At 35.3% G+C, this 21,091-nt stretch overlaps 1 protein-coding gene across 5 annotated transcripts in view; it reads left to right on the plus strand.

Annotated features, from left to right (window-relative positions):
• Positions 1-21,091, plus strand: part of PKP4 (plakophilin 4) — a 222,912-nt gene that overhangs the window by 127,760 nt on the left and 74,061 nt on the right. For all 5 annotated transcript variants that reach the window (XM_076005559.1, XM_076005560.1, XM_076005558.1 and 2 more), the window contains exon 4: positions 18,658-18,692. In XM_076005559.1, coding sequence (XP_075861674.1) covers positions 18,658-18,692 — 35 coding nt within the window. The remainder of the gene's footprint in view (positions 1-18,657; positions 18,693-21,091) is intronic.

Genomic DNA, 21,091 nt, shown 5'->3' on the forward strand with positions numbered 1-21,091 from the left:
GTGAATAGTTATTAAACAGATGCTCTTATGAGCAAATTTAGCAACATTGAATTTTTGAGATGCAACTCTATTATAAACATAATAAAGAGTCCCACATATGAAAGATACAAAATTACCTGCAGCTCTATAGAAGTCAATTGTCTGGAGCAGTTTGCTCAAGCACAGTTCTTCTAGAAGGCATTTTTTATGTATACTTCTCATTGCCATTCCAGTCACAAGCCAGTTTCATGTTGGACATATAAATTCAAGTGGCAACTATTTCTACACATTTGAATTAAGCTTGTATGACTAAGTCTTCTGTAGGACATGTGAGCTCAAGGTAATTCAACCAGTATTCCAGTGACTAACCTACTTTACAAGTATGACCATGTAGAATTGAGATGTTAAACCAGATACTTTTCATGAGTCTTAGAATCTTTTATGAACCTAGAACATTGTACAGTAAAACATTTTAATCATAGTGAATAAAGTATTTCAAAATGAAATATCTTTTAGACTGAGCATTTTAATATTAAATGGGTGATGTGGTTGGGAACCACAAACAAAATCAAGTTTATGATTAGCTTCAAAGTTTCAGATTATTTTAAGACAATTTTAATATATTTAGTTAAATATAGAGGTAGCACAGCTGTATTAATTTTTCTAATTAATGCAGATGAAAATACATTTTAAAATTCAGAGGCCCATGCATCTAAAATATATGCACTATGCCATTATTTAATTATCTCTTAAAGAACCATTTTAATTAAAATAACATTATTTCACTTTGTAATTTTTCATAGTTTACGTTTGATAATTACTATTTTTAAATTATTTAATAGTAATGACTTACTGAATTATAATAAGAATTGTATTACTAGCTGCCATTCCTAATTATTAGGTTTTTTAATCATAATACTGATAAAGTACTTTAAGTAGGCTATATATGGCATTTCAAGATGTTTCTTAAAAAAAATTACCTTTATTGCTTTATAGGAATTAGTAATAACTTTTACCATATTAAAAAAGCAACAATGTTCTTAAATCCTGTATTTTCTTATTTTCATTTTGGGGATTCTGTATTTTTAATCATTTTTGTCTTGAAATGTTCAAAATTATAAGTACAGGGAATAATATGATAAAAATTCAAGTAGTCACATCCTAGAATTGAAAATTAATGAAAATTCATCATTGGTTTTGTTTTTATAAAATAAATATTATACATAAAATTCAAGTCTCCTTTGCCCCATTATCTCTTCCCCATGGCTAACCACTAGTGTGTAATCTTCTGATTTACTTTGTATACTTTTATATCAAATACATATACAGTTCATATATATCATATACATATATATATCTGTGACTAATATTTCATGTTGGTTTTCCAACATATGCAAATGATACAGTCTGTGTATAATTGCGCACCATGCTTTTTCTGTTTGAGATCTATCCATGTTGATATGTGTAAATCTAATTTCTTTTTAACTGCTGTATGTATTTATGTCACAGATTATTGAACGATTTAGCCATTTCCCTATTGAGGTTTTACAATATTATAAGTAATGCAACAGTGAACATTCTTGAACATATCTGGTTCACAAGTATAAGATTCTGGAAAATATATAATTAGAACTGGAATATTTGGGTCATGAGTATACATTTTTAATTTTTTGTATCTTGCTGAATTGCTTTCTGAAGTAGCTCAACAATTGCACCCCCTTGAGTAAGTGAGAATGCTCCAGGTTCCCATTTCTTTTCATGCGTTTCTTTTCTCTCTCTCTCTCTTTTTGCCAACATTTAATATTGGACAGGCTCTTTAATTTTGCCCATGATTATTCCATCTTAGTCTGTATTTTCTTGATTACTAGGAGGGTTGAAAATATTCCATTTGAGTTTTCTCTTTCGTTGGTCATTTTTCTAATGAATAATTTGACTTATTCTTTTTGGTTCCATCACTAGTTTTTTAAAGCAAAAATAACTCTGGGATGTATTTCTTAAAATAGTACAGATCCTAGTACATTGTCACATAAAGTACACCATATCAGTCTATTTTTAGAATATGAATCTTTTAGTATTGTGTCAAGTATATAGAAGGAAAAAAACCTTCTATATATAATGTTTAATAATAGATCCCAAATTATTTAATCCTGCAATTTAGGGTAGGTGAAACCCCAAACAGATATTAACATTACTTTTGGTTCCCATTTCCACCTTTTCTTTATTGACTCTGCATTTATATTTTTGTGCAAAAATTTATGATATCTTCACTAACTTCATTGAACATTATTATGCCTTTACTTTTTTCTAGAGATACAAAGATACAAAAGCTTAGAAATTTCCATTTTGGCAGGAAAGATGATTGTGCATGACTAACCAGATGACAAAGTGCCTTAGTAGCAGCATAAAATATATGCTTGTATTTTATTATTTTTAATTTTGCAAATAGTGCTGTGTTGAACAGATTGCATTGACTGCCCTAGTTCTGTCCCAGGAGGCCTTCATTTGGTATCTTTGATTATCATATCTTTAGATAAAATACTTCTTTATAATTATAGTGTAGGGAAGAGAACGATAGTCATTGAGCACCTACTGCATGATTGACACATTTGGTAGTAGATGTCTTGTGCCTATAATCATCTTACTACTCAACAGAGTAGTCTTGATTGGTCTTGGTGGTCGTGTGTTTTGGTTTGATTTGGTTGTAATTATTATACACCTGAATGTAACATTAGGATGACATTTTCCCTAAAGATAGTGTTTTTCTATTGGTTTTCCATAGGGATGTCAAAAAGTGATTTGGGAAGACTTGAGTACCCCACATACCTGCATCTTGCCACCCCACCCCTCCAAATGCACACTAAGTAAAATCTGTCCTTACTGTGCAGAGACAACTGTAAACCTCCTAGCCTCCAGCCCCACCTCCACTACCACTATTTTGTCTCTCCTATCTGTAAACTCTGAAGTGACTGCTATTTCTATTCCTGGTTATTCACAAATATGTTACAAATCATGTAAATATTAATTTTAAAAATATGGAAAGCAACCTTGGAAAACATACTGCCCCTAATGCACTTTCTGCAGTTAATTATGTCAGGAGGAAAATTTTATCATTCCTTCATCTAATCACATTAATCTTCATGATGAAACAAAGGAAAGTTGGTGTTAAACTCTCATTCTCTTTACCGTTTGGCAGGTTAAGGACATAGAACATTAAAGAGGGATGTGTGCAATGAGATGTTTCCTTAACCCTTCAGAGAACTACCCTATACAGCTCAAATCCAATGATGTATGGAAAAGGAAATTGAAATTGTGATTATCTAGGTAAAAGTGAGGGCCATCCATTGATGCATTTTCAACAGTTAATCAGCTTGCTGTAAAAATTTACATGGCATGTCTGCCGAGGGTGGGGGAAGAGAAAGTGACAATTTTGCCACAATTAGTAGTGTCTGAATTGTTGTCATAGCTATCTTCCCTGAGGCTTCACAATCTATTTAACAACAAATCAATCTAATCTGTTTTTGCGTTGATTTTTCTACTCTGCTGTTGTGTTACTCTATAATTAAATAAGGGAAAAAACACTCTATAACTGAAGAACAAAAACCGTGTAGACTACAGGTTTTCATGGCTTAAAAATTTTCCTATTAAACAGTTATACATTTTGACTACCATCAAGTGTTTGGTTTCTATTAATGGACTGCTTATAATGCAAAGAGGAATGTTTTTAGGATGTAGATGTATATTTATCTCTTCTAGCCCTTTTTTTTTAATTGGAGAAGAACAAATAATAGCCAATTATTTTAGGATCTTCAGTCCAAGTCAATTAAAGGTTAATCTACCTCCCAGTTTTAGTTACATTATTAATAATGGGGCTATTTTATATACAAAGAAATTTAAGTAAAGTTAATAACCACAATATCAGAACTCATGCTTAAGAAGTACAAAATATAATCCTAGCACTCTGGGAGGCTAAGGCGGGCAGATCGTTTGAGCTCAGGAGTTCAAGACCAGCCTGAGCAAGAGTGAGACCCCAATCTCTTTAAATAAATAAATACATGTGCAAAATATAGATGTATATATATTTTCTGAGCAGCGTTAGCAAAGTACTTTTCAGTAGAGACTTATTTATAAATATTAAGTGAAATAGTATTGGCTTACTTATTATGAACATAAAACAAAGGCAGAAATTATATTATTGAATAGAGTAGCACATTAACAATAAGTCTAGAAATTTAAAATCTTGGGTGAATTTTATACTCACTAACAAAATGATGAATCTAAACCAATGATCATTAATGGTTGACAGAATTATCAGCTGGAAAGGTAGAGGGAAATTTCACAGTGAATGTGTTAAGCTGACAGCACCTGAACCCACTGATCTATCTTATGTTTATATCACAAAGAAAGGAAATGGCTAGAAATTAGTCACCTGATCTGATGCAATGGAAAGTACATAACATCACCCATGACATATTTTTGCCCCCAAATTGCTTAAGCATCTAGATATAAATACCAGTTTATGGGAAATATAGGAGACAAAGGAACATGTCAAATGAAACTGTGCTGATGCATTAATTAGATCCAGGCTGGAATTCTACAGGGCAAATGAAATGATTTCAAACAGGGGAAAAAGAAAGGGAGCTGAAGCTATGTATTAAAAAGAGTTGAACATAGACAACCAAATGCATAGCAACCAAATGCAACATGTGGACCTTGTTTTGGTCCTGATTCAAACTAACCGTTTTTAAAAATTGAAATAGGTAACATGAATACTGATTAGCTATTTATTGACACTAAGAATTTTACTGTTAATTTCTTGACGTGATATTATTCTAGTTATGTTCTTTTTAACTATCTATATTTAGAGATACCTGTAAAGTATTTCTAAATGATGTTATATCTGGGTTTGCTTCAGAATAATCCAGTAACGTAGAGAAAATAGTGGATGAAAATATATGAAATAATTTTGACTGCATGTTCACTTTTTCATGGAAGCTGAGTAATAAATACATAGGATTTTTTTATTGTGAATGTTTTAAATGTTACATAACAAAATGTTCTTTAAACGTTAGGTAAGTTAGCTCTTAATTTTCTGACTGAAACTATGTTCTCAAACTTAACCATAGTTTGTTTCATTTTTGTAAAACTAGTATGGTTATATTTCTTCAAATCTGAGTGAATATTTGTTTAAAAAATTTAAATAGAGACCACTTATTAGCCCTAATTTTTAAATTGTGTAGATTATGGATTGACACAGTATGGTTCATATCATTTATAATACCTTCCATCAACAATGCTGACTAATTATGGCAATGAATGGGGAAGGGAGAAAGAAAGATTAATAGATAAACCACCTCCTCTGTCGTGTTGTACACTAGTGTTTCCCTTTGGATTCATATTTCTCAAAAAAAGAATGCTGGGCATTAAAGCTAGACGTTGAAGACAGTCTTGACCAATCCCTCACCTTGCCTATTTGCCATGGAGGGTATCTGTTCAGCCATGGAAAGAGTTTATGGATCACACACCATATAACAAGAATGTGGCTTTAGGTGACTTTACCCTGACCCTTCATTATCATTATTGTCATTCCTTCTTGTTCTTTCTAATAGACTTTTTCCTGTTTCATCTCCCTAGTCAGTAGTTTGGAAATCACACACATTTATGTGTGGGGGCTAAATAGAGAAGAGAAGGAAATAAGGGTGGTGGGTAAGGGAACATGGGACAAATTAGGGATCCATAGGAGTTTTTAGGAGGGATGTAAAGTGTTCTAGAGCCACTTTTCTACATTCCTGCTGTCTTACTATAATACATAGAAACATAGTATGTGCTGTGCAGAATATTGACTGTATCCTTATGGGTCTATTCTTTCTCCAGGACAGATACTGATGATCCTGGGTCTGTGGTCTGCCCCACATGTGCATTCATTCCTCTGCAGTGCTAAAACAGCTATTTATGGTGCTTGTCCATGAATCAAGAGCTGAAAATGCTGTTACAGTGAGAAACAGTTTTTTTTTCAAAAAGCAAAGCAGAAATTGAAGAAATATATTATGTTCCTCCTTTTTAATCCTAACAGTAAGAGTAAATTTTTTTGAGAATTAAAGAAATTTTACTGTTTATAAAATTTAAAAATAAATACTCTGGGTAATCAATGGATCACAAAGGTGATATCATTCTTCAGACACATGCCAAATTTGATAGTACCTTTACATGAGTAGAAAAGAATTATATGTGAATAAATCACTTCCTTTTGAATATCTAAACAGGGAAAATGATTGGGGGAATAAATGTTTAATCAAAAATTTAGGCTTATGATTTCTTAAAATTCCTTTTAAGTAAATTTTTATATAGGCTTTTGAAGACATTTTAAATCCTGAATATTGTACATAATTAAATCATATATATTCATTTAAAAAGCTATGTATAATTCTGAATTTTAAGGATTTTGGATGCCAGTGTGTGTCTTCTATAGATCTCTACAGCTTAGTCCTGTGTTAATGCTGTGCTCAGTCCCACACAGAGCAAGCAGAAAAACAGGACCTCTTGCTCCTTACCTACTTTATTTAAAAGTATAAGATTTAGATTGCTTTATACAAGTCTGAAAAAAAATGATATATTTATGTGCTCTATCTTTTTTTATTTTAAATTTTTTTTTAATTATTTCTATTTCTTCACCTTTGGAGGATTTTAGAAGAATAGAAATGAAAGAGACAGTAGCATTTTTGAAAACCAGGGACACAGATAATGTCCAATAGCCCATCTATTTCAAGGCTGACCTTACCTAAATAGGACCCAAGGTTATGGCAGAATATTTAAGAAGAGAGGCTGTCATTGTACTTAGCCATTTTACTCTTTTCATGTCAGTTTCTTTCACTCTTTCAAATGTCAACTGGAATGTTAGAAAACCCTTCTATTCTGATTTCAACTTCGACTAGTTGGAACACCTGTTGTGGGATAGGCTTAGAAAGAAGTCATGCTTCCTGTATAATTTATGGGGATACCAGAGGGAACTGTTTGTCTCATTTTTGTCTAGTACTGCATCCTTTTTGATCTTCCCCCTCCCATATGGTCTTTTGAATCTTTTATTCATAGATTCAAAGTACTAACACAAAATGCTTTTGTCAAAGAATATTTAACATCTTCTGATATGTGTTCACCCCTAGCCTGCGTGAAGGTTACTTGAATTGTATTTCTTGTTCCTTTAACGTTTTTGGTGTGCATCAAATAAGTAATTTTCTTTTTAGGAGATTGGTCATAGTATTTTATTTATATCTTTTCCTGGAGTGCATTGTAGATAGCTGTTATAAGGGTCCAAAAATAGGGCAGAGTAGCATGAGAGAAAAGTGGAATAAAGAATTGAGAACACAAGGGTGAAAATAAAATTGGACCAGGAGTGAGACCACAGTGGCTGGGCACACATTTTACTCAAACTTGCTAGCAGCCAATGGAAACCAAGGCTGTACTTTTGTACCACACTTTGCTGTCCCTGCTGCTCATGATTTCTTAAAGACTAGAGTTGTAAAAGCACATACCAAGAGCATGGCTAAGTTTTTCAGGTAAAATATTGCTGAGAGGGAAATATAGGAGTCAGACTCTAGGCCTAAGACCTTTCCTGCTTTCCATGAAGTATCAGGCCTGCTTTCCCGTAGCTGTCTTGTTTGCTGATTCTGTTGTTCACACCAGTGTATGGGCTTGGAGTGGAGATGAATGGAAACAGATCCCTGTTAGTGGAAGGCAACGCATGTCCTGTTGCTGATGGATCATGAATAGCTATATCCCACATGAAGGGCATCATTTTTAATTCAACTGCTCTTTCCTGTAATTTCAACATCACCCTCAGATCATATGAATAATTATGAAAAGAGACCCTTTGCCCTGTCTCATTTGTTATGCCTTGTTTAGTTCAAATGACAGACATGTACCATTTCGGGGGCAAAGTCATAACACACATAAAAATAACCAAACTATAATTATGGGCCTGTTGTCACTTTTTTGCTTTTTCTGGCTGCTGAGATCTTGGGAATAGCAGCCTTAGGAAAAGAGGTGACTAATGGCTATCCAGATGAAAAGCCAGGAAGAATTAATAAGTGATCCATTCTGAGGAAGAAAGAAATCAGTCTCCATCCAATAGAGAATTTCCCAGGGTCTGATAGCATGGCAAAGAGAGACTCATTCCAAGAAAAACTATGAATTTGGAGGAAGAGACTTTGTGTTTGCTTTTGTTGAGATTGATTGTGAATGGACCCCAAGTAAATTTGGAAGAGGCTTCCAAGAAATGTAGTTAAATACCAAAAAGGATTGCTTTCCAAGTATTATTGCTAAGAAATTCTTACTGCCTAGGCTAGTGATTTTTCAAACCAGGGTCCCCAGATCACCTTAGGGGCAATAATGAATGTAGCAGATAAAGATACCTGTTTGCCTTCTAACCCCCTCTTCTTTTTCAGCCAGGCAAAGCAGTTCACCTTCATTGTCTGTTACACGTATATTGGCCTTCCTACATTTGACTTAATGAGCGAGGGTCGTGGAGGGATGACAACCTTTTTTTCACACCTGTTTGGGAAACAATAATCAAGATAGATTGTTTAATTTTGTCCAGCTGTTCTAGTTCTGACAGTAAGACAGACAGTAAGCTTCTAAGGTAAAGGATTTCTTGGTCAATCCTTAGCTAACTGAAAGCAACAGATGAGGTCCCTGTTTCCCAAACAGGAAAAGCAAAACTAGTTGTAACCTAGCAGTTACCTATTTGTAGGTGATATGAGTTCTTGGAACATGAGAAGAAAGTTTATAGCATCAGCAAGCCTTCTATTTTCATCTTAGTCTTCTAGACTCCACTTCTCACCATGCTTATTCTGAGTATAAGATGAGCTCAAGGACATTCTTGTTGAGGGTCAGAGTAAGGAGAAATTTGACCTGCCCACGGGGTGAATGTTTTTAAGACCTTGGATTTCCACCGGCATTATATTCAAAAAGTGACATTCTCAGCATAAATTCAGGAACACTCAAGAAAGCTAAAGCATCAAATGAATTTCACCTAGGTAAGAACTCACAAGAAACTAGTGGATATTTTACAAATGCATTGAAAGACCAAGCAAAGTTTGAAATGTACTAATTAAAAGGGAAGCCAAAGCAATACTAGATAGAAATAAAAAAATTAAAGTAGGTTTTAAACACTTATGTTTTGTTTATGTTGTGTTATTTATATTATTTTAGTAAAGTATGCATCTCCTTATCATAATTGAAGATTTAACTATAGTTAATAAAGATATGGATATTTAAGTGTTTAGTAGAATATGTTACACAATTAAGGTTTGTTTAAAATTTATCCTGTAACACTCCAAGTAGAGACTGAAACTTAGGAATCATTAGTAGTTATTTTTCCAGGTTCCTGGGGGGAAATAATCCCACATGCAGAATGGGAAATATGGGGGTGACTGGGGAAATATGGAGCCCAGTTTCCATGTCTAAGAGATTCTAGAGCAGTTCATTAAAAAGTAATTTGTAATGCCTAGAGAATAATAAGGTGCTAAGTAATCACAATGTGAATTCATTGCCAAAAAATTAAAAATGCAAACAAACCAAGTTCCCTCTCCCTTTGTTTTAAACTGAGAAATAGACCCTGGAATCAATTAAAAAATAGACATAAATATTATTAAGGCAGTGGATTACAAAGGCAATTGTAAAGAACCAGTTGTGTTGCCAGAACTTTCCACAATGTATTTAGAATCCAGAAAACATACACATTTGCTAAGTTGAGTAAGTTTGATTAATAAAATGATAAAGCCCATCAATGGTACATGAAAAAGTTGAAAGGTAAGTTTTAAAATGAGCAAATCATAAATTGAAAATAAGTCAGTGATGAATTAGTAGAAAGAGAAATGCAGTTTGGAATTTATCTACTTAATCTACTGAGATTTCATCTTATACTCATGTGGGGAGTTTTTTTGTTATGTTTTTGGGGTTTTTTTAAACTTTAATTCAAGTGTTAAGATGCAGAGGCTGGACATGGTGGCTCATGCCTATAATCCCAGCACTCTGGTAGGCCAAGGCGGGAGGACTGCTTGCGACCAGGAGTTCAGGACCAGCCTGGGCAACATAAGGAGACCCCACCCATCTCTACAAAAAATAAAAGCAAAATTAGCCTGGCATAGTGGTGTGCGCCTATAGTCTCAGTTACTTAGGAGGTTGAGACAGGAGGATCGCTTGAGTTCAGTTGTTTGAGGTTACACTGAGCTATGATAATGCCAGTGCACGCTAGCCCAGGCAACAGACTGAGACCCTATCTCAAAAAAAAAAAAAAAGTTAATATGTACACACAAAATAGATTTTCGTGTAGAACTTAGAACTGCAGATTAGCGCTCGAAATAGTAAAACTGATAGGAGACTCAGGTAAAAAGGTGAGGAAAATGAGGCCAACAATGTACAAATGCATTTTTAAAATTTTTCTTAGTAAAGATTAATAGACATATGCTCAATGAATGTTTATTAATTACCTCTATTTAATAAAAGAATACCTAAGAATAATTTAAAGAATATTATAAAAGACTATGATGTGATAGTGAAATAAGTATATTATGTAGTGCAAGTTATCTGGAATAGTTTAAACAACCATTTGGAGAGATTGTCACAACACAGAGGGGAGGAATGTGAGATTTACTTGCACATGTAACATGTTATATTGACGGTTGTTTATCATCTCCCAAACTGACTTATTCCTAGCTCCTTATAATTTTTGAGCTGTGAGAGTCGAGATGAACTCTAGAACATAGCAATATATTTCATCTTGCTCCGTACCTCTCCCACCATACACTCCAGGTTCAAGTTACTACCTGGGTGCTCCCAATACCAATGTACCTTCTTTTAATAGATGAATAGAAGGAGAGTTAGGTCTTGTCATTTGTTAAAAAAAAAAAGTGTTTCACACTTTATTTAATAGATATGTGAATGTTTCATCAGTCAGTTCAGTGCTGGGCCCTGTAGTATTGACATCAAAGGCCTCTCTTCTTGTAGGTTTCTCATCTCCCCGTTATATTCCCAGCCTGTAACCATGTCTGGCACTCAGTAAATGATCAACAAATATTTGTTTAATGGAGACATGTGACATATACAATAAACATCTCTTCTGTAAGATGCAGAAAGGGTCAAAGGCAAAAAAAGAATCTGACTCCTTTGTAGAATGATTGAAACGATTTCTAAAATTACACAGCATTAACCTTTAAAACAGAGCAACTCAAAAGAGTTAAGATCAGCTCTTATTTATTTAAGCATCCTATTCATTGCTAGTTCTTGCAGGTAGGAATGTAGGTAGATGAGTAGAAATGAAGGTAGAATTAGATGCAGGTAGAATTAATACATTATCTTTACCCTTTCAAGAAAGCTACAGTCTGGTAGTGGAAACGAATATGTAAAGAAATACTGCAGTTATATTAATAATCATGTGAAAAGTATAAATTAAAAGATAAATTATTGGGCACATTCTTGACATAAAGGAAGAAGTGACCAGCTCTCCTCAACCCCATTCTTGAAGTATGATTGGTGGTCACCAGGGAGAAGGCTACAGATAGTAGGTAGTCCAGACAGTGAGGCACACCTATGTTCTGTTCATAAATAAAACAATTTCTAGAAATTTATCCAAGTGATTCTTCCCAATCAATACTAAGTGAAATTTAATGTTATTGGCTATAGTTAATTTTTGAGCTATTAATTTGGATTCTGCACATGTGGTATATATTTATAAAATTTCTTAACATAATGATTTTTTTCAATAAAGCACTAAATTTTATGGCTTGACCATATTCTAATCTCAGGCTGAGACCTAGTTATTTTTCTACAGAGGAGTAACTATTGAATCCTGTCCCAATTCAGTGTGTCTTTTAGGAGACTACTAATAGCAGTCTGTATATACTAGTGGTGGACCGAGCCCTATCTAGACCTGAGAGAAGCTGAGGGAAATGGCATGGCAGGGTTACCATGTGGCTCTACCTGGTTCTCCACTGTCTCCTTTCCTCATGTTTACTCGTTGGTATCCACTAAAGCAGGCTGGCTCACATCAGACAGAAGAATCAGGAAAAAATTGGATATTGACTGACTTAAGTAAAACATTTTCTGAAATATTTCCGTTTTTATAGGAAGTAATACAAAGTGAAGGTAATAAACTTTAGAGTGTTCCGTTTCATGAGTATATTTTATATGCGTGTGTGTGTGTGTGTGTGTGTGTGTGTGTGTGTGTGTGTGTGTTAGTTACATGGCACCTGCATATGCCATTATAGAATTTGTGTAATTCTGAAAGAATTTCCAGACTCTGTTCCTGCACATCCTACCCCAAAAATAGCACTGGAAGTGTGAAGCAGCATGGTGTGTGAGGCAACTGCAAGCAACCAGAAGTGCCTAGAATGTAGGTTTGTGTGGGAAAGGGCAAACTAGAAAGAACCAGGTGGTGGAGGGCCTTCTGTGCCATCCTAAGATGTTTGATTCTCTGCCACGCTAAGATGTTTGCATTTTATCCTCTATGGATCTGTTGTGCACTAGCAGCAGGAGAATGACATCAGATTTGAAAAATCACTGTAGCAGCAGCATGGAAGAGAGCCTGAAAGGATGAGAAATCAAAGCCAGGAAGACCAATTAGGAGAGAGATGAAAGAACGATCCAGCCAAAAGAGGATGAGAAGATGAAGGCACATACCGCGTCAGTGGTAGTAAGGATGAATTCAAAACTTACCTTTTGGAGTGGTGTTTGAGTGACAGCCAGGTGCCAGAGACTACCTTAGGTTCTGACAGTATGTCTGTGAACAGGATGGACTTCGATGCCCTCACGAAGCTTGCACACTAGTAGGAAGAACAAACAATACAGTGAATCGCTGCTCTTCAGTTTGAGTGACTAGTTATTCTAGGTGGTGGTAACTAAGTAGGGGTCAGTTTGGGGGGAAAGAATTTCAATGTGTTGAATATGAAGTGTGTTCTATATCTAATATGCAGTCGTAAATACAGTCTACAGTTAAGAAGTGAGGCTTGGCCTCTTTTCAGAGGACCCATTTGTATTTGTTAGTTTTATGGTAACATCAGTCAGGACTTTTGGTTGCGAGCAGTAGAATCCTCTCTGGCTCGCCCAAGCAGAAAAGGGGAACTTATTAAAAGCTATTGGGTGTCAACTCATGGAGTCTTTAGGAAAGCCAGAGAACCAGATTCTGAATCCAGGTGTCCAGGAACAGTGCCTACTGCCACCGCTGTGTCCTCTGTCAATGCTCAAGATACCACTGCTGTCCCCACATGGGGCTTCTTGTGGCCCCCTCATTCCCTGACCTGCCCTCTGGCTGCAGGGGAGTTTGAGCAGGTAATTCTCTGACTCAAAATAGGAAAAATACCAAGATAACAAGATTTTTCAAAGACATTGCACAGCCATAAATAGCCAACAAAGATATTTTTGCCTCTACATGTATCGGGATAAAAAAAATTAATTTCACAAGTATATAGAATTTTAAAGTGATTTACTACACGTTTTCAAGTAATATTATAATGAAAGCACAGTGTCTTCCTGAAAACAAAACTGATATTTTTCACATTAAAATGAATTGTTTTGATGTGTAAATTTGCTAATGAGCTTGCTTTTGATTGTATTGTCGGACTGTCTGATCAGACAGTACCAAGCTTTTGAATGGATTTCATTCTAAAAGATTGTGGATAATTAAGTTATTAAGAATTATGAATGCATCTTCCCATTGAAGCAAAGTTATCATGGATGAGTCAGTTCCTGTATGTATTTTAAAATCTGTTTCACATTCCAGTGGAAGCTCTTAGAACTCAAGCTGCTTGGCATCTTCAGGAAAGAAGTGAAAAGAAACCGGGATAGAGTCATTTGTGGGCACAGTGCCTATAGACACATTGTAGACATTCAGTAAAAGTTGAGGAAGTGTTTCTAGGAATAGATGGTTGGAGGGAGAGAAGGAAGAAAGAGGGAATAAGTCTGTGTCTAACATGAAGTTGCCTCTAATTGTTCTAATAAAAGTGGGTTGTATTCAGGGACTGGAAACATTTCAGAATTCCATGTATTTATTGTCCAACCCCTGAATCCTAAAGTGGTGAGCAATTTGAGAGTCATTTAAAATGAGTAGTTCAAAAAGGAAATAGACTGTTCTGAATAACATGTAATAACCGGTTATTCCGTGGAACTGTAGAATTTAGTGTGAAGGTAATTGAGCTGAATATGTGGTCTTCAAAATATACTATAGAATGTTCTGTTTATTTTTGATCCTCGTTGTTAGCTTTTCTAATGATTTATATCTTTTACCTTGCGTAGGGAAAACTAGTTTTAACTGAGACTTCACACTGCCATCACCTAGGAATACCTTATTCGATTTTAGTGACCAAAGGCTTTTCCAGCAGCAAAAATGGTGTTTGTCCAGTTGTTACACAAAGAGGCACTGGAACCTCCTACCTGGACTGGGGGAGAATAAGTTGACCTGCTGAACAAAGTCATCGCTGATTATATATACCTGATCTTTTAGAACAATGGAAAACTCAATACTTTTCACAATTTGTGTTGTAGCAACAATCTATATTATGCATCAGCTCTGTGCCTGGCAATAAGCTAGGCACTTCATGTAAAGAGATGAGCAAAATAGCCACAGCCCTTGCCCAATTTGAGCAATTAGCCAGAACTATATTCTATGATTTATAATGTTGAGGATAAAACATCTTATAAAGGTATTTCATTAAAGTTTATGTAAGTCTCAAACTCAGAAGATAATAAACTTTTCATGATAGTCCCAAGAAACTTGAGATATATTAATATTAAACATTTCTGGATGGCAGTTTGATTTACAACGTAGTTTAATATTGACATAAAATACCATTTTGAGGAAACACTAGGGTGATATCAATCTCAGTGCTTAGAAAACTAATTTAGATAATAGAACTAAATAACAAAAACAGATTCAAGAGAAATTGAAATTCATTGTAGGGAACCACTTTTAGATCCACAAGATGGTGATGACCTACCCTTGGGAGCAAGACAAATGTCCCATTACTGATACTTGACTAAATTTTCACTTTTTTCTCATCAGTCCCTTTTGAAATCAGTTAAGAGTGCATCAGATAAAGGAACATAATGAAAGCTCTGTAGAAGATTAGCATGAACTGATTGACTCCTCTCATTGGGAACATGTCCCTCCAGCATGCAGTTGGTTCAAGGTCCTAGAATGTGAATTGCTGTGCCTGTGATGAAGAAAAGGCAAATCCCGCACGAAAGTGAAGTTCAGGGAGTTCTTACTGAATCTAGGATTTTCAACCAGCAAGAGTTTCATTAACACACTTAATGACTAGGGGAAAATGCCAAGGGGTTAACAACTTAAAACCTTAGCACTGAAAGGATTGTTCCCTTCCTCTGTTCCAAGTCCTTTATTTTACAGAGGATGTCTTCAAGCCCAGAGTCACACACCTTTTCCTGTAAATTTAATAAGCACTTCAAAAGCACTTGAATATGTGCTTTTTCTGATTGAAAAAAAAAAAAAAAAAACAGTACGAATGTTTACAAAGAAAAAAATCCTCATAGTTGTACTCACAGAAATAACTGCTAGCACATTGGTTTTTCTTTTTGTACACTTGTTTCTAGTCTTAGTGTATATGTGTACGTGTGTGTTGAACGCAAAAATGGGATCATGAACTGTTCTGTCATGTAGCACAGTGTTTGCGAACACTAACTTTGAAATCCGTTTATCCTGAGTTTGATCCCAGCTCTTTCAGTTACCAGCATATGTTTATTTATCTGTAAGATGAAGATAATGAGGTACCTGTTCATAGGTTGTTGTAAATAACATAAAGGAAATAATAAAGTGCTTAATCTATCATTTAATAAATGCTTAATAATCCATCCTGTTCCTGTATTCTACCACACTGTCTCTTTAACTTCATCATTTCCTTTATTGATTACGGGGGCGGGGGGTGAGCAGGGAGGCACAGATATGTTTTTATGCACAAATATTTTAATAGATACTCTATAAACAAGGAAAATAGCTAAATTTTTTTCAAATATTTTTCATTCTATCTAACTAACTATATTTTTGTGCCCATTAACTATCCCTACTTTATCCAACCCCCACCCCCACACCTTGCTGCTACCCTTCCCAGCCTTTGGGAACCATCATTCTACTTTCTATCTCCGTGAGATCAATTATTTTTATTATTTAGCTCCCACATTTGAGTGAGAACATGCGAGATTTGTCTTTCTGTACTTGGATATTTCACCCAACATAATGTTTTCCAGTTCCATCCATGTTGTTGCAAATGGCAGGGTTTCATTCTTTTTTACAGCTATATAATATTCCATTGTGTATCTATGTACCACAATTCTTTATCCATTTATCCATTGATGGACACTTAGGTTGATTCCATATCTTGGCTGTTGTGAATAGTGCTGCAGTAAATGTGGGAGTGCAAATATCTTTTTGATACACTGAATTCCCACCCTTTGGATATATACCCTGCAGTGGGATTGCTGGGTCATATAGTAGTTCTATTTTTAGTTTATTGAGGATTCTCCATATCATTTTCCATAGTTGTTGCATTAATTTATATTCCCACCAACAATGCATGAGGGTTCTCTTTTCTCCACGTCCTCACCAGCGTTTGTTATTGCCTGTCATTTCGATAAAAGCTATTTTAACTGGGGTAAGATGGTACTCACTCTAGTTTTGATTTGCAGTTCTCTGGTGACTAATGATGTTAAGCATTTTTATATACCTGTTGGCCTTTTGTATGTCTTCTTTTGAGAAATGTCTATTCAGGTCTTCGCCCATTTTTTAATTGGATTATTTGGTTTTTTCCTATCAAGTTCCTGGAGCTCCTTCTATATTCTAAGTTTCTTTTTCTTTTTCTTTTCTTTTCTTTTCTTTTCTTTTCTTTTCTTTTCTTTTCTTTCTCTCTCTTTCTCTCTCTCTCTCTCTCTCTCTCTCTCTCTCTCTCTCTCTCTCTCTCTCTCTCTCTGTCTCTCCCCCCCCTTTCTCTCTCTTTTCTTTCTTTCTTGACAGAGTCTCACTCTGTTGGGGGGAGGGGTTAGAGTGCAGTGGCATCATCATGGGCTCACTACAACCTCAAACTCCTGGGCTCAAGCGATCCTCCTGCCTCAGCCTCCCTAGTAGTTGGCATTACAAGTCCACACCACAATGCCCAGTTAAATTTTCTATTTTTAGTAGAGATGGGGTTCTTGCTCTTGCTCAGGCTGGTCTTGAGCTCCTGAACTCAAGCAATTCTCCTTCCTGCCTTGGCCTCCCAGAGTGCTAGCATCACAGATGTGAGCCACCGTGCCCAGCCTAGTGTCATTGTTAATCCCTTGTCAGACAGGTAGCTTGCAAATATTTTCTCGCATTCTATGGATTGTCTCTTCTCTTTGTTGGTTGTTTCCTTTGCTGTGCAGAAGCTTTTTAGTTTGAGGTGATCCATTTGTCCAGTTTTGCCTTGGTTGCCTGTGCTTTGGGGTATTACTCAAGAAGTCTTTGCCCATACCAATGTGCTGAAGCATTCCCCAATGTTTTCTTTTAGTAGTTTCATAGTCTCAGGTCTCAGATTTAAGTCTTTAATCCATTTTTATATTATTCTTGTATATGGCAAGAAATAAGAGTCTAATTTCATTCTTCTGCATATGGATATCCAGTTTTCCTGGCACCATTTCTTAAAGAGACTGTCCTTTTCCCACTATATGTTCTTGGCATCTTTGTTAAAGATAAGTTCACTATAGATGTGTTGGTTTATTTCTGGGTTCTCTATTCTGCTCCATTAGTCAATGTGTCTGTTTTTATGCCAATACCATGCTGGTTTGGTTACTACAGCTCTGTAGTATAATTTCAAGTCAGGTAATGTGATTCTTCCAGTTTTGTTCTTTTTGTTCAGAATGGCTGTGGCTATTGTGGGTCTTTTGTGGTTCCATATAAATTTTAGGGTTATTTTTTTTCTATTTCTGTGAAGAATGTCATTGATATTTTGATGAGGATTGCATTGAATCTGTAGATTGCGTTAGGTAATATCGACATTTTAACAATATTGATTCTTTCAATCCACATGCCTGGAATATTGTTCCATTTTTTGTGTCCTCTTCAACTTCTTTCATCAGTGTTTCATAGTTTTCATTATAAAGATCTTTCACTTCTTTGGTTATATAGCTAAAATTTTATCCTGGCTTGTAAGGCCTTGTATTCTTGATGTAAAAGTCTGTGATGTAAATTTTGTAAAGCAACATTCCATTCAAAACTGACCTCATTAATATTTGTGTCTATTGTAGTATCTAATGCTTTCTTTTAAAAATAAGTAAAATAAATAATTTTAACAGATTTCTTGGTTATTTTTAATGTGTATATAGTATATATAGTTTTCCTATTATCACAAAAAAGTATGTTATATCATATGAATACCATGAATACATACTTAGTTATGCTGTTTTATTTCTCTTATTCAAGAAGAATTTTATGTCACTTTATAACTTGTCTTAATTCCTAAGTAAAACTACAGTTTTGTCCCAAATTTATGTGCACAGTTAAATACTGTCTAAAAACTTAGTCAAAAATATAATATTTAATTTTATTTGAGGTTTTTATATTTTATATAATTTAACATAGAAATTAAATCTATGCAAAAGAGGTCCACAGTTAAATTTTATGACAAAAGAAATAAATTTTCCATTTTTTTCCTTCTTTTTGTCTAGCTCAACAGAGAAGTCATTTCCTTGGAGATCAACAGGTATGATTTTTTATTATATAAACAAAGTAGTCTCTTTATCTTTTCTCCTTATCCTAAATTCACCACATATGAAGCATGAGTTAAGGAGAATGTCTACCACTTTCACAAATATTTGGTGTCTTCATACTCAGTCTCTATTCCATAAATGTTCACTGAGCCCCCACACCATGTGCCCGGCACTGCACACATTGCTGGGCAGACAGTGATGGGCACTGCACATATGTCCTCTGTCTCCCTTGCCCCAGGGAGCATACGTTGTAAAGGATAATGCCAACCGTGTTAATAATGCTAGAATAGGCCTTGATATCTAAATACTTTGGCACTTTTCAAACAAGGCTTGAGTTGAAGAAGACTTAGATCACCAAATGCCCAGTATCTGAGTTTACCTGAACCTGGCCCCAGGATTCTGGTGTTGTGTATAGTGCATGCAGGGCACTCTGCTATTTTACAAAGAAGCTATTTCCCAGAAATGCAGTATTTACTCAAACTGTTGATTAGGCAGAGATATGTGCAAAGCTACATAACATTAAGACTTATGAACAACAGTTTAATATCAGGAAAAACATACTATGAAATAATATGTAGTTAACTACCAAGTAAGTGTTATGTGGGAAACATTGTTCTAAATGGACAGCCCACTTCTGATATAGCTCTGCAGAGAAGATGGGCCTTGAGCCTCAGCTTGAAGGGTGGCCACGCTGTGAACAGGGCTTTGTCACTGGATAGGAGAAGGGCAACAGAAATGTTACCGGGGAACATTTAAAACTGGTTTAGCAGATGGTATAATGTGCAAAGGCTAATGCGCTGGATTGGGTCAAATTATAGATTTATAAGTACGAGGGACTTTGAACTCTGTCATTGTTCATGGGGAGACTCTGGAAATCCTTTAAGCAAAAAAAAAAAAAAAAAAAATCACATAATTTAAACTTTCCTGAGGAGAAACAGCAGAGCTATGGTGGGAGGAAGAGTTAGTGGCAGGAAAGAGCAACTGAAAGCTGATTGCAGAATTTGGTGTGTGAGATCATCTAACTAGGTAATTCCTAAGGATTTGGAAACTGGTTTTGGGGTGGGAGGTAGACAACGGTAACTGTGAGGTTTTGAGTCAGGGAGGAAGGTAGTCCCATTAAAACAATTAGGAGAATCAAAATGGAGAGCCAGTGTTAGAGTGGTACTCTGGACTACAATGTTAGATGTGTTGGATTTGAGATGAAAGACAGCAAATGGTGACAGCAATAAGAACTTAGAAGTGTGATTACTAAAGAAAGCCCTTAATCGAATGTGAAGAAAAACACTTCTGTTAAACTGATAGATCCATGCACACTAATATGTGATTCAGACATGTGGGCCAAAGAGCTGTGGATAAAGGACAACTACATTAGAGAGAGCAAGGCTGAAACCCAGGAGAGCAGCATATGCCATGAGAAAGCTGCGGCTTTTTATTCTTGGGAGTTAATGAGAGAGTGATCTGAAATCTGACCAGGGCTGACAAGAGTCAGTTGAGCTGCTGTGTTCTTTCCCCACTTTTTCTCAGCATTCAAGGTCATTACTGAGGCCAGGAGCTGTGCGTGCTCTGTTCAGTGAAGTATGACCTTGAGGTGGTAGACCCTAGGTAATTCACCGCCTGAGTGAATGAATATATGCATATATGAATGAATAATAAATGCTGCTTTCCACTGTCACAGGAATATTTGTATGTGTGTATTAGCTTCACAACTAAATTCTAAGCCTTTGGAAAGTATCTTTTTTCTATCTGCCTCAGTGCCTAGAAAGTGCCCAGCTTTTAGCAGGCATTGAAAATATACTTAATGAGTAAATGTGATGAATATTTTCATTTAGTAACAAAATATTCATTTTGGAAAAAATATACACAAAGAATTTATAAATTTTTTTTTAAATCACAGGAGCTTTTTTGGATTCTTAACTTGACTCACAGTGCACTTAAAACCTTTACAGCCTAATAGGACATTTACTACAATTTTGCAAGTCTTTCTTTCTGCATTGCATATTTGGCATACATGCATGCAAACTGAATTTTTTTGTTGCCTTTATAGCTTTTTCTTTCTTTATATTTAATATATAATATAAATTTCTTTAATTGCTTTATTGAGAGAGAATTCACACATACCATACAGTTTACCCATTTAAAGAGTCCACTTCAATGTTTTTTAGTATAGTTAGAATTGTGCATCTATCACCACAATCAAATTTAGAACATTTTCATCACCCCTAAAAGAAACTACATATCAATTAGCACTCACCTTTCCCCAAACCTACCAGTCTTAGGCAACCACCAATCTACTATCTTTCTTTATGGATTTGCTTATTCTAGACTTTTCAATTAAGTAGAGTTATATGACATGTGGTCCTTAGTGACTGGCTTCTTTTACTTGGCATGATCT

This window comes from Microcebus murinus, chromosome 8 (genome assembly GCF_040939455.1).
Source record: "Microcebus murinus isolate Inina chromosome 8, M.murinus_Inina_mat1.0, whole genome shotgun sequence".
Lineage (NCBI taxonomy): Eukaryota > Metazoa > Chordata > Mammalia > Primates > Cheirogaleidae > Microcebus > Microcebus murinus.